At 40.7% G+C, this 20166-nt stretch overlaps 1 protein-coding gene across 1 annotated transcript in view; it reads left to right on the forward strand.

Annotated features, from left to right (window-relative positions):
- Positions 1 to 20166, forward strand: part of LOC121608198 (protocadherin-9) — a 192582-nt gene that overhangs the window by 39434 nt on the left and 132982 nt on the right. The window contains exon 2 of the mRNA XM_041939382.1: positions 15019 to 15120. Coding sequence (XP_041795316.1) covers positions 15019 to 15120 — 102 coding nt within the window. The remainder of the gene's footprint in view (positions 1 to 15018; positions 15121 to 20166) is intronic.

Genomic DNA, 20166 nt, shown 5'->3' on the forward strand with positions numbered 1-20166 from the left:
AGAGAGATAATAGGTGAGTGGAGATGTTTTTAAGTGGTAACTCCTAAGGATAGAGCCGTGATAAAAACAGTAATCACACCTGACAAGTAATCTTAAAATTTGAAATGTAGTTTGAGGCTGCGAGTGATTTCCATTCGGATCCCTGCTATAAAGCAATATCCACACAGAGAATGCTTTCTGCTCGATTCTTCACTGTGATAAGCCAGGCGAAGGACTAAATTTGAGGCCTGCGGCCAGATCCGACCGCCTGGAGAAACCAAAGAGCAGTAACAATCAGAACTGGATCTAGGTCTGAGTTCCAGGTTGGGTCCAACTGATGTGTTGAGTGCATTTTGTTCCTCTTAAAAAACAGTATTTGGAATCCAATACATCTGAGTTTATTAGCTTGCAGTCTTCTTCTTCCCTGTCTTTGTTGGCACTTCACCACATACTTGGCGTTAACACCACCTCTTGATTAGAGGAAGAGCGTTACACCATTGGTTGGACAGTGTACAGCCAAAACGTGGGCCTCTATAGAAGCTCCATGGCATTATTAGAGGAATTATTATAACCTTTATTCAAGGTGCAATGCTTTATTGAGTGTGCTCTCAACATTTAAGAGGGTTGTATTGTGGCCAAGAGGCAGGCATGCCTTTTCACTATATGCTCTTTTATGTATCTGCTGCCGTGCACAACTATTTCAAGAGACAAACTTTATTCTCCTGTGGAGTAAAAGTCACAAAGGACGTGTTCAGTCATGACAAACGTATTTCCTAATTCCTAACTGTCAGGCATGGATAAGGTAGCAGATACAAGCGGGGCAGAGCTGCCATGAAAGCAGTCTGATAGTCTGATATACCTAACTGTGTCAGCACATACAGCGCTCATTTCAAATCATTCATTCAAGTGGTCTTTTTTTTTTTAAACGACAAGTCATGTTTAATGTTTCATATGTCATAGTCATGATCATTTGACATTATTCAGTAGCTGAACACATCATTAGGTTTGCCGGGCCAGAGTTTTTCAACATAGAAGCAAGTCAGGTTTAACTGTCCAGAGTCATTGTCGGAATGATAGTGAAATATGTGTCTTTTGTCCCTCTGCAGTAACAATAAGTGTTTCTTTCACCTTGCCTTACACTGCACACACAGCATTGATTTAAATGTGTAAGTCACATTGCACAAATAGAATATGCTAAGAGTCAGGGTGAGAAGCTGCCTTCTCCATATAACCTCTCTATTTGAAAAGAACTACAGGCCAAACTCCATTCAAGAATTGTGATGTTTAATAACTACTAACGTCTCTGCAAAGGTGACGAGTACACCACCATGTGTAAAGGCTTTATTTATTCTTGGTTGTATATTGAGAAACTTGGTATTTAACAGCATAATCCACAGAGCAGCAGTTTATCTTAATAAACCATAGCTTCTTTTTCAATTGTAGAAGTCAGTTGACAATAACATAAGTAGTCTTTGTACCTTTCTGTGACCCATGACCATGTGCAAATTATGTTATGGAAAAGAGTCACGGGAAAAAAAGAAGAACTGATTCAAAGTTTAGCTACATTTTTTAAAAAAAAGCACACAAAAAACACAAAAACTGTGTGCAGGGAGACATTCAGCTCAGCTAAAGGACATAAAATGTTTGAAATGAGATGTTAACAAGGACATCGTCAGGCATCGTTGATAAAAACAAGAAAAATATAAACAACTCAAGTTCACACCATTACTTAGTGTTACTTTTGTCACGATTTGTCGTAAATAACAATGCTCAACTTCCATTCAAAGTTAAATTAAATCAAAGTAGCACCTCCTATTGACAGGACACACATGTGAGTTGTTAATTACAATGAGAATCAGCGTCTGCCTGTACTGTTACCTTTTAAAATGAAGTTTATCTGAAAACTTTCGTACCGGCTTTCCCCTGCTCTCAAGTCAAAGGCATTGCTTTGGCTAAAAGGAAGCATAAACCACTTTCCCAAACTTTGTGTGCATTTACCATTTCCTTTAGAGGCCGCTCAGCCTTTCAAGTTTAAACCTGCAGGCATATCTCAGGTTAGGGTCAGGGTCATATATCTTGTTATACGTTGCCTCGGCATTGTATCTATTCTTTTCCTCTGCATTATTATGTAAAAGACTTTGAAATTATCCAAATCACATTTGATTGTTCAAGGGTGCCACATGTTCCACTTCGCATTACTGACTTGTTACAAAAAATTATGAGAATTAGAAGACTGGCAGCCTCTACAGCTTTCTACGCTGCATTTCACATCCCTGCGCTCCAGGGTTGGATTTCATGGATAATATGCCGGATCACACAAAGAAAACTGCTTTATGGCACATAACAGACGGAGAGCCAGAGACCTGCAGCTTTTAAAATTTATTGTAATAGCAGATGGTGGAACAAGTGAAAGGTTGATGGCAAAATCACATCCAACATTCCATCTAACAGCCCATTTAAAGTCCAACTGAACTTAATTTCTTCCCAACGGCCTTGAAAACTTGGATCTGTGATTTCTTTCACTTTTATTTTCTCTTGTTACCTTTAGGGCATAAGAAATTTGTCCAAAGTGTGAAGCAGAATCAATACTGCAATATCAAGTGAACCTCTGTTAAACATCCAACTGTATTTTCTCTGACTAGCATTTCTGAGTGTGGAGCTGAGACGATATCAAGCTTTGGGAAGATGTTGTGGACGCCATTTAAATTTGAACCCTGCTCCAAAACGATTAGCACATAAAGTTATAACACGCAAAGTGTTTTTCCGAGGCACAGCACTGGTTGGCCGTTACCACCTCCCAAAACCCACCCCAGAAATATCAAATAGCTTTTGCAGTTCTGACTTCACCTAAACCATATTTGCATCTTTCTTCTCACTGTGGATCAAACCTTTTACCCTAACAGTAATAACACAGTGCTCATCGCAGTCATCTACAGCGCCTCTTACCTACTAAATCTTTTCTCTCACCCTGTATCACCCTTGATCCTTAAAATCCTGCAGGTTTACACCAGCTGTAAACCTCGTTGACACTGACAGGAACCATTGACTTAACCGACTTTAGCTTGTCCGCGAGCGACTTCGTCCTGGAGATAATCTATCTGGACCATTAGCTTCGCTGTCACACTTGACTTTGTGTAATTCTCTGACACTAGAGATTGACCAGAGCAGATAACATCTGATGTCTTTGTGTTATTAATTGTTGATTACCTTACATGGCCCAACTGTTGGCTCGTTTGAATCCCGTAAAATATTATTTCTTATCGCTTTGTGATTTATCACAGGCTGATCTTGGCCCTAGGTTGATTCTTCCAGGTTCACTGATGATTTACATATTCATGAGGTTCACTGCAACCCACAGATGAAGTTGGCAGATGCTCCTTTGATACAAGAAAGTGTTTTAATTACAGTAAATTAGGTATGAAGGATGTTAACAAGATATGTACTTAACCGTGATATATAAAAATGACAAACATTTAATTTTAACCTTCAATATCTTAAAGGAGCTTCAAAGGTTACAGAGTGACTTTGCATCATGTATTAGTTCCACCATGCCACTGTTCTCTATTCTGCATCAAAATGAGAAATAGTAATTAAGTACATATACATGGGGCTGTTAGGACGGTGTGTTGGGATTGTGCACCTGCAATAATAGGACTGAAAGAGCGAAGATATAACCATTCATTTTAAGCTTACATAAACAAATACTGCGTCTACATTGCAACACTAACAAGAATGCCTTTTTGTCAGACTTGCCTAAAATAGATCGACGTCTCCAGTTCACATTTAATACACTGACATGCACTAAATAATCTGACTGAAACCATATCACACAATGTGCAGTGACAGTAATTGTTATGTATCATTTTGCTCTGATATTCTTATAAACAATCTGATTAATGAACAGTGCAATGTAGACCAGCATATCTTATCACAGAATATCACAGAATGTTCCCAACATTTTTCATTTGATAAATCATGCAGGTTGGATCTAATTGAATCTCATTCCACTAAATAAAGGAACATGGATATCGAATAATGCATGCACACTGGGTTACTGGGCGACACAATGTTATTTCAGTATGACTAATACGCATTGTTTCAATGCAAATGCGTCCACTGTCTAGCTCGCTGTTTCCTGTGTCCTGTGCAAGCATCCTCTCATTTACTGATCTTACTTATTTTTGACTAACATCGTAATCAGAGACATAAAAACTGTGGAAGGGAGTGCATTTGATGATGAAGATGTATGATAATAAATATCGGCTCAACCAGTCTTTGGACAAAAATTGCATTCAGAGACTTCATGTTCTAGTCATTACACTGTGTATCTGCAAGCAAACCATCTTTAAAACAGATTTTAAGGGTCTTTCGCAATGCGCTTTCCAAATGAACAATGCACCACAAAGATGCAGGACACTGACATAGCTAAAGAAAACAAACGGGAGGCTTTTCTCCTGTAACGACTTACTGTAACCACAATACTTCATGTTCAGATGCAGGTGCAGTCTTGAGAGGGACAAGAATGTTTTTTTTGAGTGTTGATTTTGTTCAGAAATGTCCTGCAACCAAAACAACTTGGGAAGACCTGAGAGAGCAAAGTAAATCAGCTCGGTCTGCAATTCAAAATTGCAGCTCGAAAAAAATGATACATCACCCCAATCTTCCTCTAACTTTACCTTGATGTCAACACAGGAAACATATTGCGCACACAAACCCAGAATGACAGCAGTGTCTCCAATCCGGATTACTTCACTTAGGCTCAACTTTCTCGAGGCATCCAATTTTGCTTCTCACCGGTAAACACGGAAAGTACTAAGGCAGTCAGCTTACTGGAGGATTCATGATAAAACTACAGACAACTTATTTTATGAAGACCAACAACCCTACAAATAAAGCTATTAACTACCCATTCATCTCACCAAAGTGATGCAGAACAGATTGAGGAATTCACCTGAATGCTCTCATCTCAAGTCCTCATCTGAATGAGGAGCCAGGTGAAGAAAACAGGGGGACAGATCTTTTCTCGCTTTCTTTTTTTTTTTTTTTTGAATGAGATGAGGCTCTGTTTCATTTCCAGATATTAAGAAAGGATAAATACAATCATCCCCAAAGATGAACATCATTCTACCTGACCCGAGGCAGGAAAAGAAATGCATGGATGGGATTTTTGTTAAAATTGTTGCACTTATTGCGATGGGCTTCGACAGCTCTGTGGAATAAAACGTGTCTGAAAGACATCCACAAAGTGAAATATCTCTGTTAGCTGACTGCAGCCACTGGCAACCCTTGACAACACTTAAATGTTCAGTGTTTATATTACTACCACAGGGATGGGTCAGGACTGTCATTTTTGAGCCAAGAAACATTGTCCTATTGACCATCATGACTTCTGGCTTGTTAAATCCACTGAAAAACTGGCTGCACCAATAAAGAAATGAAGGTCTGCGTCTGCTCCGCCCGTCACACGAGTCCCACAATTCCTCAAAGTGCTGACAAAAACGGGTACTTTCTCACTCCGTCAGCTGGAACACTCTCTGAACATAAACATCCTCAAACAGCATTCAGCATGCTGACAGACACACATCTATGAATCTTTTCAACCAATTGATGAAATTTTAATTGACTATCAGTGTCTTATGGTAAGGCTTTTGTCGGAGCCCTGTTGAGTATCCGCCTTACTGTGACTACTAGTGTCTGATAAGGAAAACCGCAGAACAAAACAACTGCTTCCAGTGCAATTTCACAGTGATATTATTACCATTTCATGATTCGACACAGTTATTTTTGAGAGGGAGACAGAGAGGAACATTAGCAGATACAAGGTGGGAGCGCACGTGGCTCAGAGGACCCTTTTTTGAATATGTAAATGAATACAAGAAATGCACTACAATAAGTGGACATTCAATAGAGTTCAGGGACAGTAGTGGCTACTTCTGTTTATTAAGGCTGAAGGACTATAAAGGACAGATCGATGTTATATATCCATTAATACATGTTATCTCACAGGTACAATCGCAGGCACAGCTGGCCACTAGCAAGTACACAGACTTCTGCTGCTTTTTTCAGGGCTCAACCTGCAGAACTCTGTGGAACATATCGGCACTTGGCAGAATACAGTCTTTTGGTTGGTTCCATGCATATACTTATGATGTTCTCTTAAGATGGGCTTTTAAAACGAGTAAGGTGTAATTAGTACAGGCAATACGGCACTAGATGCAAGGCATTTTTGAAGATGCTGCATGCAATTAACAATGGAGTCTTTTTATGTTTCAGATGTCCACTCATCTTATCTGTTTAGCACTTCTTTAGGAGTTTAAAAACCTGTTAGCTGCACATAAAGGCTGTGCTGCTCCGTACTGCCAACCGGATTAAAGTGGTTTGAACCGACAATGCCATTCCTGGAGCCCCTGCAATCTTGCCAGTGTTGCTAAAAATATCCAAAAGTTGGCACGGAAAAAGAGAAGTTGCCATTCAGTTTACATGTACACTGTGTCCTACCTGAAGGCTGTGCAGGATTCAATCTTGTGAGTCAGTATTTTTCAAGACGGTAAAAATCCCCATCAGGAAGGAAGTAATGTAATGCACTCAGCGCGGGAGGTTAGAGAATAACGTCTCTCATTTGATTTGCTCTCATGTAATATTGCTCATACAGTGTGGCAGCAAACAGCCTTTTCCTTTGTAAGTCATATTCACAAATTGGATGCCATGGATTTAGGCTACTTAGATTCCTACAACTATTGTACCCCTCATTGTCCAGAGTTAGATTTAATAGGGTGGGGTAGAGTGCGTCTGAAGGTGGGCATACGCCTTGTAAATTGGACTCATTCGGGTGAAAGCATTGCTCGGCCTCAAGGGGGAATGCTCAGTTGACTTAAACGCAGCACTTTTACTTCAACAGCTTCATCAAGTCAGAAGCAGAGCAGCGGTTCCAGAATGAACAAAGAACTTTTTGCTAGACGGAGAAACAAAGACGGCGGCAGATAGATGGAGACATGCAGGCAGACAGAAAATGTGTGTGTTGTGCAAGGATGGTCGTGGAGCTCCACAAGAAAGCTGTCACTTGCTGCTCCGACGATGAAACAGAAGCTGTGCCTCTATCAGTCCTTCTCTCAGTGGATTCAATGAGATCACCTGCCTTCCCTTAGTGGTTGTGTTTATAATTAGAGTTTAAATTTTAAAGGATATGTAAGGTTTGGTTTTACAGATTTGTTTTTAATTGGAAATAAAGCACTGCAACACTGTCAATGATTGCTAGTGCCACAAAACCCAAAGAAATCATACTATTCAACTGTTCAATAGTACATTCAACTATTTCCAATCATTTAGTCAATTAGAAATAGAAATAGTTTCCATGGCCGCAACATAAATCTAGTTACCAAAGAGACCCAGTTCATAAAGACGATTGAACTGTGGTATAAAATATGATGTCAGCCAAGAGAAGTAAGTAAAAATACACACATCTGTCGTTTGGAAAACCACAGAACAACAATACAGAGAGAGTTTAGCTATCCAAAAAGCTGCTGTTGATGAGCGAGCAAAAACTACTGTCTGCAAAGAAAATGGAGGTTGGGAAAGTACACAACAGAGTGACCAGTGATCTCAGGGAAAAGCGCTGCTCTGCAACAACTTTCTTCTCCTTTTGTACATGGCTCCTCTGGGAGAACTCCCAGGGTAACAGTATTCTGAGGCCAGAAGCACAGACAGACCCCCAGTGAGCTGAAGTCCCACACTTGAGAGATGAAAGGTGCACTTATAGAACAGATGAAAGGCGAAGGAGAAAAATAAGAAAGAAGAAAAATATATTGGTTTTGGTAGTTAATAGGTGGGAAACAGCTCTTAAAACAGATGAAATGTTTGTTTGGGATTGCAGCCCGTTTCATCAGAAAAACTGACATCTCTATCACCTCGATCTCATTTCAGCAGCTTAGAACAGAAGTAATTTCGGCGGTGCAGTAATGGCGGAGAATTGTTTTGTTAATGCATTCAGTGTGTTCTCTGGACGACCTGCAGCATTCTGCCTTCTTGTCGCCGCACTCCAGATTCATAAAATCTGCTTATTACAGTTCTGCCACAAGTCCGGCTGAATTCCTTGAAGCCATTAGCGGTCGTTGAGAACGGTTTGGGCTGGCCTCAGCATCGACTGTAATGACAAGGCCAGGGTGCCAGGGAGAATCGATGCTTCTCTGCGGCTCAAGAATGAAACTGTAACAGCAAGACTGGCCCCATTGAGTGCGGGTCCGCCGTCTTTTTCAACCACTTAATTGATCAAGGTTTTATTTATCTTGTCACAGGACTTTAACCTAATTTGTTTTCCATTCACTCACAAAGCACCTTCATTGAATAACCATGTTAACAGTCCGCAATAATACGTTTATTTTCTCCCTCCCTCTCTGAACACACTTTAGATATTGTGTCTGTGTTCATTTACATGGAGCAGGGGCACTTTTAAACTTGTGTAATTAATTATCATATCAAACATGATCTTTATATTAATTTTTGCTGGCGCGCACACACGCACATGCACACAGTAGATTTTTCATTTGAGAATATTTCCTTTGTATGTGTTTTAATACAGCAGAGGGAGTGGAGGGGCGGAGGGCTGAGATGAATTCCTTTCTCTTTGTTCTTTCTGAACAAAGCAGAGGTGCATCATATCCTCTTTACTCTGCAACTATGCAAAGATGTCCTTGTAATTGGGTGATATTTTTTACTGCAATACCCGCTGCATGCATTTCCATTACATTTCTGTCATAAAACACCCTCCTCACTGTCGTCAACTTAAATGGAATGTCAATACTTGGTGTGTGGAATGGGGAGCGTGGAAATGGGCTTAACACTGGGACCCATAAACATAAAGTTTAATGCCGCCACCAAAGGAAGGGCCAATCACAGCATAGCTTTGCAAATCAAAGAATAATAATCGCAGATTTTCTCGCCCAGCCATCTCAACAGCTTAATATAAATAAGTTAGTAGCACCCTCTTGTGCACTCTCATTTTCTAATCATCACCACTTTCCTCCCCTCCATTCCATTTTCCTTTGCGTTGGGCACTTTGCCTTTCCTTGGATCCAAACTGCACAGTTCTCCACCCCCACCCCGTGTTGTACATTCCTTTCATGGAAGGAAAAGAAACATAATAATGCAGGCCTATTGTTCAGCGAGCGTTCAGTCCGGGAAAACATAAAGCGGGCCAAAATGTAAAGAAAGCACAACAGCAAAATCAAATTATTTGGTATGAAGTGGGGATTGGATTGTGGAATAAGAGACAACGGCGCTCAGCTGATCCCCGTCTGATGTCCAGAGGGAGATTCCCCACACAAGACCACTTTATGGGCTCATTTGAATTACCACAGCTCTGACTGTAAGTCAGCAGGCTGCTAAGAAGGAGAAAGCCCTGCCAGCACAGGGCGATTATGGCCATAATATATTAACCCATACTGGGCAATTTCCAGAGGCAAGTCAGATGATGCCCTGATTGATTTTACGATGCTGTAAGTGTTAACTATTAGCACTGTATTAGCAATGTAGAATATGGTCACTGTATATATCATCTGTTCAGACGACAGCGCTCTCCGTTCGCCAGTTTTATCACTGCCCACCTCACGTCCGTCTCATCATGCAAGTTTTTTGTATCTAAAATCTTGTGTTCATATAGTGATGTTATTAGTTCATAAATAAACACCTAAATGGCTAAGTAAATAAATAATAATCGCAGAGCTGCCTGGGTGAGTCATCCACATAACATACAAAGTACTGTTTTTCCCTCTTGAGTCTTACCGCCAGTCACAAGATAAACATCATGTTCTTTTCTTAGCAGTATCCACACACACACGCACACACACACAACACTTGTTGAGAAACGAATGTTGTCTTGTGATGTCAAGGAAGAGTGCATACAGTGGTATCTCCAAGGTAATTAAACAGAACTAAAGGTCTGCTGTGACTGGGAAGGCTTGGCAGGGCTAGACTAATGGGAAAGCTGATTAAAGTGTGTTTCATGCCCCTAATGAAACTCATCCTCTAAGCCCACAGCATGCAGACAAGTTCAACACAATAGCTTTACAGGTCCATAGAGACTTTGACCACTATGATATTATTCTCACCTTTACATTTTGGTCATGAGAGTTCATTTTCTTTTGCATTACCAAAGTGAGCAACAGTAATTGTTTGTGATAAAGACGATCTTTTTAACTGAAGAGGTGCTGCAGGGTTGGAAGACCCCACACCACACAAAAAAAACATCAAAGAGCATGTCCAGTGTATTAGAAACGCTTGAATTTTATAGAAGTATTCATCTGTTGAGACAGTACAAACAGAAAGCGGGCCTCTAATTTCATGAGGATGCTCATGGCTGAGCTTTGTGCAGACACAGTCACATGGTTGCTGAGTGTTTTCCTACTCGCAGCCATTTGGCATTTTGGTGACTCACCATGAACTTGACCGTGCTAAATTCCAAAGGTAGGCGCTGTACGTAGGACGGCGGCTCAGTCGTTAGAACTGCCATTTCGCAGCAAAGGGCTTCTGGATGTGAATCCATGTGCATTTCATGTGCTCCACTTAGCTTCCACAGTTCAACAACTTGCAGTTTAGGTAAAGTGCAAACACTGAATTGCCCACAATCATGACTAACATTGTCTGTTCGTGTGTGCTAGCCCTGCAACAGAATGGCAACTTTCCCAGTCTGTCTCTCTTGCCCTGTGTATGCTGGAACAGGCTCCAAACCCTCTGTAACCCTGCACAGGTGCCTGCACAGGTGAAGCAGGTACAAAAATGTGGGTGTGAAGGTTTTCTGGTGGATTTGATAATCACACCTGTACTCACTGTAGAACAGATATTATCCAAAAACATGTTCCTCGTTTGCACGTGTTCTATGTATGAATGTGTTCGTGGCATGAACGGATGTCACCCAACACAGGATGTGCACCAGGATGTGCGAGATGAGAACTGTGGAAGTGTCAGAAGCCTCTGACGATGTCAGGAAACGACGGTGGATGCACCTTCTTGTTATCAAACCACCCCTGCTGTCCACCACCGGTGCTGAGCGGCCCTTTCTCCAGTATCATTTAACCTGTTCTTGAATTGAGCAATGGTTTCTCAGGGACATGAACAACACAGCAAATGTGTGACTGTGTCCTCCCACACGATATAGGGTGCCATATATTCACTTGTCATGATGCTGCATCTCCCACACAAGGAGATCAGTTTCTTTCTGGGAGGGGCTTTTTTTTGTCCAGACTGTTGATGTAGCTGGTCATGACGGATGGCAGTCCCACCCACACCAACTGAAATTGTATTCCTCAACCCCTGTTCCACTGTGGCATAGACGTGCAACATGCCTCCAGCCACAAAATTATCAAAAGCAGTATGATGCATTTCCGTCTCATTTTGGTCCCCATAACAGTACTGTACATTTGTGGAATACTTTCAGTGTCTCCATCAGTCACACCACCCTCTATCTCTTCAGCCTCTCTAATGCTTCAATTAGAGGTACAAAATTATTCCTGAATGTGCATGTTATATATTTTGTTCAGTTGTGTACTTACATTATTCCAAATGAGAAATCTGTCATTTTAATCGAGGTAACAGTACCTTTCACGTGGTCGCCTGTCATGTCCCCTTTACCCCCTCCAGTTACGATAACTTCAGAGGAAACACATGAAACAGCAGAGGGTACGCCAGAGAGCGAGGAAGGAAGTCAGCGAACGTGACAGGATGTAACGTGATTAAAACATGAATACATGATATAGTCCGTCCACATGACTCATGCCTGAATCACGTCAGGTAGATGTTCGCAGCAACGGTGGCTGTTTAACAATGTGGACAACATCTCTAGCTACATCCTTTTTTATTGTTTTCAAGCGGCAGAAGTAACAAATACTGTGCATTTAAAATGGAAACTGAATCAGCTACTCCACTATTTACCATTTATCAGTTGGATTTATTTGGATTTTATTGCCTGCCAGTACAAATCAGGAAGAGCTAATATCATTTTTGATGTTAATAAAAGAGAAAATATCAATGAAAAAGTAAACTCTATAGATTTATTTGCGCTCCCACAACTTTAATCACCTGTTTATCTTCTGCTGCAACATTTCCATCTAAAAATGTTCCACTTTTGCCATTTCGGGTAATGGAAAGTATGCTGCTACCTCATGTCACTGGCAGCACTCAATCAATCTCAATAACCAGTTTTATTCATGCACCTTATTTTTGTTGTCAGGGCTGACAGTATCGCACAGTGCAACCAAGGATTTACCATGATAACTGTGACACTGCAGAGTGAAAAATGATCAATTATAATGTTGCCAACTTTCTCTTCCCCTCTCTCTGTCACTTATCACACCGGTGATGAATAGCTAGGTACTAATAAATAATCTCACATTCTAGGCGGTTTATGGAGAAGGACGACCATTAATTAGAGTGACAGACAAGTGGAATATATTAAGAAGATGCATAATGATATAAAGGTTCTGAGTATGGCTCTACCCTTTGTAAAGGGAACTACTTGTGGGACTAGTTTCTTGTGAAAATGGTTTGCACCTTTTTTGGAGTAGAATTATGATTTTAATGCTCAGGCAACACCAGCAATATGTGGGCACAGCTCAGTAAGATTAACAGCAACCCATAGGACACATATACTGTACATTCACAAATTTTGTTACTGTGTTGAGGGAAGAATACATTTCTATAAATTTAGATATTATCAACCTAATAATGCGTTATTATTAATAACACCTTTTGTCCAATCCGTTGCCGATGTCACTATAGTGATGAGTAGTTGAATATGAATGTTTTCTGCCCGATGACTGCAACCTTGCTGCAGAAGTAACATAAAAAAAGACGCAAAGGAGGATGCAGCCATCATGCAAAATGGCTGTGGGGGACCTGCCCTGCCAATACTTTGGAAATTTGTGGTAAGTTGAAAATATCTGTTTTCAATGTTTAATTTGTCATTAAAGCAACTTTATAGGGAGGAGGACAGCATGTCGGGCACAGAAGAATCCCACATTTTACACTGAGTAATCAGGAAAAAGGAACACCGGTCAAACGCAATACAATCTAATAAATCTCTGCAATAAATCCAATGTTTGTGAAGCTTAAAAGACTCGGGACTTGTTTGGGCGGTATTAGCGTGGTGTTGCCTCACCTTAACAATAAATTTTGAGGCTGTGATGATATTGCATCACGAACAGAGTTGATTTATCATACGCTCACTTTGATGTTTCATGGTTGGTTGATGATATTTTCTCTGCATGAGTCAACAGCCTCACAAAGGGCACACTTAAGGCTCCGCCATCTTTGCTGTAGTTCCAAAGTTACGACTGCAGATCCGAAGCATGTCTGTGGACACATATTGCAGTAGTAGCCGTTTGATATGACCTTATAATCATGTCCTTGTTTAATAATTACATTCTTACTTAACTGAGCTCTTGCATTTGTTCTTTTCACAGGCTACAGGACAAGAAATGTGGCTTGTGGGAGGCTGAAGGAAAGAAAGGAAAAACTCCATCGCTGTAAAAGATACTACTCCTTGTTTAAGTTTGAAACTAACTGCTTACTTTCTCTGGTTAATTTTCAAGCTGATTCTACAATTTTGTATGTGTTGCAATTATGTACATGATTCTTTTTCATCAATAAGAAGTTACTGTAGCTTATTGCTCGAGATTTTTCATTAGAACTGTACACGTAATAAATCATCCTCATCCTAACATCTCTCTTGTATTGCTATTGTATTCTTAAATGTGTGGCAACCAGAAATAATGTAAGAGGTTCCTGCCCACTGAAATTTGAGCCCCATTTTTAACACTGATATTTCAGCTCCACGCTGATGTTCACTCAGGACAATGTTTCAACCAAGCACTGAAAATATTTGCCTCATTATTTATTCTGTTAAATGTCTGTCAAGAGATGATATCACTGTATCTGGCTGGAATGTATGCTACCATCCACTCAGTTTGCCATATGGTCCATTATATTCCTATAGGTCACTGGGCCTGTCATGTGTCCTGTACATAGAAATAAATGTGTACTTCATATTCAAAATGTGTGTGCATGTGCACTGCTGGGGATTGTAGCCGCTTATTTGCTTATGGTTGTGTGGAAACAGTTTCATGCCAATGACAGCAGACAGCCCGACAGACTGATGGGCACGATGCCATTCACCATAGTTAAGCCTAACACAGCATCAATATAAAGTCTCCACCTGTGTCGCATTGCTAAATAAAGCTGCGAGCAGTTAATACATCGGTAGCCAAGCTGTAAACAGATAAATAACTGAGAATTATTGCAAGTGAGTTGACTATTTTTAGGAGACAGAAAACTGTCTTAAATAAGCAAGTTTGGTGAACAATATGGCCTGTGCTGATAAGAAGCAGAAGTTGGATGCTATATAGTGCTGCTGCCCAGATAACCCATTCCCTTCTTTCTCTGTGTCTGCTCTGTGTTGTTGTTGGTCATCTGGAAGTCAGTTAAAGACAGTGATTTATGCCTGGGGCTTCATGCAGCATAGCCTCATTACACACAGCCATTTTGAGAATCAGCAGATAATTACAGTATACATCATAGACCTCATGGGGCCCTGCAGATTCAGTCTATTCCACTGGCCTGTCATTTAGGCCATAGGGCCTCAGGAATGGAAAACTGGATGCTAACCTCATTTGGAATATAATTTGCTCTTCATTTTACAGGGATTCTTGTTGAAAATTCATTGTGGAATGTTGAATTGGCATTTTTTAATTGCTCTACTGCGAATATTCATTCTAGCTAATGATTTCTTGCTGATGGTATATCTTTATTCAGTAAAGACAGGACAGAGTCCAGCTCATTTGAGAGCAGTAAAATAGGTGTGATAAAAATGATGCCTTAGCTTTTTTTTAAAGTATTTTTTGTATTGATTGTGTTTACTTTTCTTTGCACCTTCTCTGAGTGAAAAATATCTCAGTTTGTGAGTTTTCTTCCACAACCACTTGTATACATGACAAACAAATCAAAGCTAAACAAGTAATTCTAACAGATTTTTTTTTTCAATCTTCCATGAAGGGAACTTTAACTCGTGCCCGAACCGAACTGAACCCTGAATATCTGGACCTCCGTCCGCGAGCCGAGCTGAACCCTGAATATTGGACCCCTTGCACCCCTTTAGTGAGTACTGATGGTCCCATTTCTCACCAAATGATCACCATAGATTCAAGTCATTACTTTCAATAAACGCTAATTAGCCAATATTGTACAGCAGTTTTACTTCAGCATCTCACGCATTGGCATGTTAAGCTCGGTTATGATTTGTTAGATTCAGTATCATTTTCCCATTCATGACTCCATTCGCTCTTCTTCTATGCGGGACACTGCACTGAAGCAGACTCCGCTTTCCTCACATTTCCTCCTTCCTCCCTATATAATGCTAAAGCATATTTTGCCTCTTAGTTACTGTGACATATTGTACTTACAACATCATTAAATTCACGGCCTAATGTGATGCTAATATCCATGCCATTTTTACTTGAGTAATAAGTATTTGTCTCATTACCTCCATGCTTAGAAAACACAGTGCTTGATAGTCATCTGGGGGTTGGAGGAGGTTTGCTTGTGTTGCCGTGCTTGCACACTGGTGAATCTTAATGATGTCAGTTTTTCTTAGTCTCTGTTATCAACTACAGTGTGTCAACATGAGGAGGGTTTCTTGTAAACTAGGAGTCTCACCATATTCTGCCTCCATTGTAAACTGCAATGCAAAGTTTATTTATTTTTGTCCTTTCATGATGCAGGAATAATTCGCTGTCTGAAAACCCCCTACTCATCATTGTGTGTTATATACAGTGGTAGATGGAGATTCTTCCACTGTTTCCTCTGCCTACACTAGCACATCTTTTTGCTATCTGCCTGCCTGCCTAAAAATCTATATCTATCTATTCTTTGTGGTGTCTGCATTGTGTACATGGAGGATTCCACGGAGGTGTCTTTGTTTGAGCTGAAGGTCTTTGCTCAGGCATTAGCGAAACCGCAGAGGGATATTGATTTGAATATGTTGTCGTCAATATGTCGGCCATGTGTGTGCCCCCTTATCGTAAGCATATTTCATAGCGCTGCCGCTCTCATGTTATTGCTGTGTGAACGACAGCTGAGTGACTTTAGTCTACAGAATCCACGAGAAATTACTGGAAAATACGCTGAACCACTCTTGTTAATTCTAACTGAAAAATGTTAATACTTTCATATGCAAACATATTGTATAGCTTAGTCTTAATCAGTGCATTTGACAGTGTCTTATATTTAGTGAGGGCTTTGTGGACTTGGCATAATTGTGTTGTTTTGTAGATACTTGAGATAAAGCAGGCTTATAACATTTTGTTTTTCAAATCATTGTCTAGTAGTTATATTACCATTAGTTGTTCTCTCAGTTTTCCCTTCATTAAACATTTATCACCTGTTGTGCACCCTTGGGTCCACTGCCAGCAAAGCTAGACAGCTAACAAGACAGAGGTATAAATGTCCCGCCTACCCAAAACTCCCTCGGGCTGGGATCACATCCTCAGGTACAGCCCTGTGATGTTTATTGCAGCGGCTGCAGTCAGCACAACAGGTGAAATGGCTGTAAAACTATGGAAACAGCTCCTGAGCGTGACACTTGACCCCTTAGATCATCACAAAAGTGACTGTGAGCGGCATAAAGTTGTTATTTGTCACTCTTGTGCGGCTAGTTGATGCCGAGCGAGAGGCAGACGTGCATGCATTCTGAGAGTAGAAAGGCGTTCGAAACTTCTCTCTGTGTACGCTCTGGGTGAGAAGCTTTCTTCGAAATAAATGGACTGCCCTGTTTGAATACTTCATTGCTTGTTTAATACATCCACGGCTGCGAGCGCAAGATGCCTTTTGACCTCTGCCTGCCATGTTCTCCGGCCGCTCCACACAATCACACACAATCTCCTCGGGCCCTGTTTAAGCTTACAGCTTACATTATGCTGGGCACAGAGTGAAGGCGAGCACTGCACAATCAAACCGTAATGCTCCACTGCCAGCCTGATCTACACTGGAGCGTTGAGGAACTGATGTCTGAAACTGAAGACTTTTTTTTTTTTCTCCGCTTCTCTGTCCTATTTCTCTCCCCAGTCTTATACATCAAAACGCTTATTAAAGGGCTACAGACGCAGTAGATCAACATGTAAATATCTCCGATGGCATCCCTTTGGAGCTCTAATGTCCACAGAGCTGCCTGCAGACATAGACCAGTGGAAACCTCACTGGTGATTTAGATAAACAGGAAAATAGCCTTTTGTTAAAAGTTTGATGGATGATCCAGTACAGTGGTAACACAGAAGCTTGTATCACTGCAGCTTCTCTTAGTACATCAGACTTCATGTTCCATTAACAGATGTTACTTTTATCTTTGCTGTGAGACATCGTTCTTTTATTAACCTGAACCATATTCCCCAAACATATAATGGTTGAGGGACCTGCAATATGATACATGAGACAGTCTATGTTTTGCGTCTCCCTAAAGTTTAGAAAGTCAATATTTGGACTTTAGCTTGATTTAATGAACAGAATTTCTCAGAGATCTCTCCCAAGCCGGATTCAGTGGGAGATCTCTCTGGCTTCGTTAAAGCACTGTGCTGTTTGCTTATTGGGCCTCACCGGACTAAAGAAGTTCAAAGACAAACACACGTACAGACACACACACACACACACACACCGCAAAGGAGGCCCCTTTCTTCCAGCCCAAGAGGGAATGATGACTCTCATTATCGCCTCAAAGCAAGATGGCCACAGTGGCCCTGCTCAGCAGTCCTATTAAGTTACCAGACAGCTTTATTGTATTGGTGTTCGATAATTTCCTTTCCTCTGTCATTCGGAGTGCATCAGGGAGTTGTTGTACGGCGAGGGCGGGGTTGGGAGAGTGGCAAGAACTAACGTGAAAAGGCGCAGCTGGCTGAAATGATTCCCTCCCACGGCCGCTGAAACTTAGGACTGCAGTCCACACAGACGCCTTCCGTTCATTAACTGCTTAATCCGCTGCAATAATCATAAGGATTGGAATGGAGGCTTGAGTTCATCATGCAAACTAGTCACAACACACAACAAATTCATTCTCCAGAGCAGCTGATTTGCAGCAGGATCAATATATTAAGAAACTGGAAAAGTCACCTTGTTGACTGTGTATGTCCCATTGATTTATTGGGAATTTTTTAACTCCAGACTCATAGGGATCAGTGTATATATTTCCATTTATATCTAGTACTAGTACTGTCTTGAACAAATGTATTAGAATATTGGCACGGAGGGGATCCAAAACAATCAAAGCTGCATGCCCACAAGGATTTTTTATATGCCACCAAAATGAACCTTGATATATAACGTCCCTTTTTTTATTCAGTGTCAAATAAGATTACGTTACGATTCAGGAAGACATTAATTTAGCTTAAGCTCCTTCTTTTCTGTGACATGTCAAAGACGGATGTAACGGAAAACAAATGACTGATGTTTACCTTTTGTCCTTCACGAGGCGCGGGTCTATTCTGGCTTTACGGCATCCTGTAAGTCATTCAGGTGCGCACGTTCTTGTTTTTCACAAGTTGCGTTTAAAAAAAAACATTGCTTAAGCTGGAAAATTGAGACTGACGGCCATTATTAGGACTACGCAATTGTGTGAGTTTGAAGGAACATCTGAGCCGAGTTGAGGGAGGGTGGAGCACCATCCAAGGTAACAGAGGAGAGAAAGCAGAACAGTGTTCACGTTATTCAGCTCGTTTGAGTTTGGCAGTTTAATCGGCTTTGATTGCAGACCTTTTTAATGGCAGCTTGAATTGAATGCTAGATAATTTCCTCACTGCAGAAAACTGTGGTTTGTGAAAATGGAGAGAATGGAAAGCATGCCCGCCACTGCTCGACACTTTATTGTGCTGCTTAGAGGGAAAATAAGAAGAGTTAGTTTATCTTTACACTGTAGATGAAACAGCAAGTGTGTGATTTACTTTTTTGAAGCAAACATTGCGGTTGTGAAGAATACAGTTACGTGATTTACACATCGGGTAAATGCATTACTCTTTGAAATGCAGTTACTGACCAAGCCGGGGGCTCACATTAGCAAAACGCTACCTGCAGCTATTAATGTTGACAGTGTTTGGACTTTTGAAGGGACTGAGATGGAGTCTTAAACCATATTTGGGTACATGCTGAGACGAGAATGGAGACTTTAGGAGGTTTGGAAATGCAATGGACAGCAATAGCAGGAATCAGTCACTAGCTGTGAATGAGCTACGACTCTTTGGATTCTTCTTTTAGGGTAAATGTTCAGATTTTGGTAGGCAATTACTTTTTTCACTGCTGTTTTTTGCAAGACATAGAACTGTCAGTGTGTTCCATGCTCTCAAAAGTTTGGCCCAACGTAGGTGTTTTTAATTAAAGGTAAAAACCTTCAACTAAATCTTGATACCTCAGACAGCAGTATGATGGTGTCAGTTGAAAACGGCTTATGCATTATCAAACTGTTTTCTCGTGTTTAACATAACTAAAGGTCAAAGTTTTGAATTGCAAAAGGCCATATTTGCCACATCACTCATCTGATGTTTGCACCAAATGTACGATGATTGGCCCACGTGGTGCCTGTTTTAGTCATAGTGTATGGCTTCACCTGTTTCCTTACTATTGCTGCTTTTTAATATATTTCATGTCTGTTGGGCTTTTGCTGTGTTTGTTTTTGGTCCTACTTCCTTTCTCGCAGTAACTGTTACCTACCTAAAAATAATGATTGTGATTCAGAATCATTTTGTAGCACTAAAATTTAATTACTCCAAAAGAAATGAAAGAAAACAGATTTTGCTACTGCTGCTATTTCTGTATTTAACACTGTGGAACATTTCTTGTGATTTTTTTTTTTTTTTAAATACAATAACTCTCCCTGAGCCTTTACTCTGAATTGTGCCTTGCAGCACAGTATGCAACAAGCCTCTGTTAACATTTTGAATAGCCGTGCACGAATCCAGTAAAATAAATCGGCGTTCAAGACCAGGGTAGCCTTTGTACAGCGATGTTATTTTCTCCAAAAAAGCTTTTTTTGTTCAGATTTGGAAACTGCTGCATGTTTTACAGGCTCGGTCGACAGAAAAACTTTACAGTGAGTTACAACTGTGATCCTGGGAGAGGTGCAGTTGTCATTGTGAGTGTTTGCCTGAGACTAAGTCTCAATCAGGT

Source organism: Chelmon rostratus, chromosome 1, assembly GCF_017976325.1.
Source record: "Chelmon rostratus isolate fCheRos1 chromosome 1, fCheRos1.pri, whole genome shotgun sequence".
Lineage (NCBI taxonomy): Eukaryota > Metazoa > Chordata > Actinopteri > Chaetodontiformes > Chaetodontidae > Chelmon > Chelmon rostratus.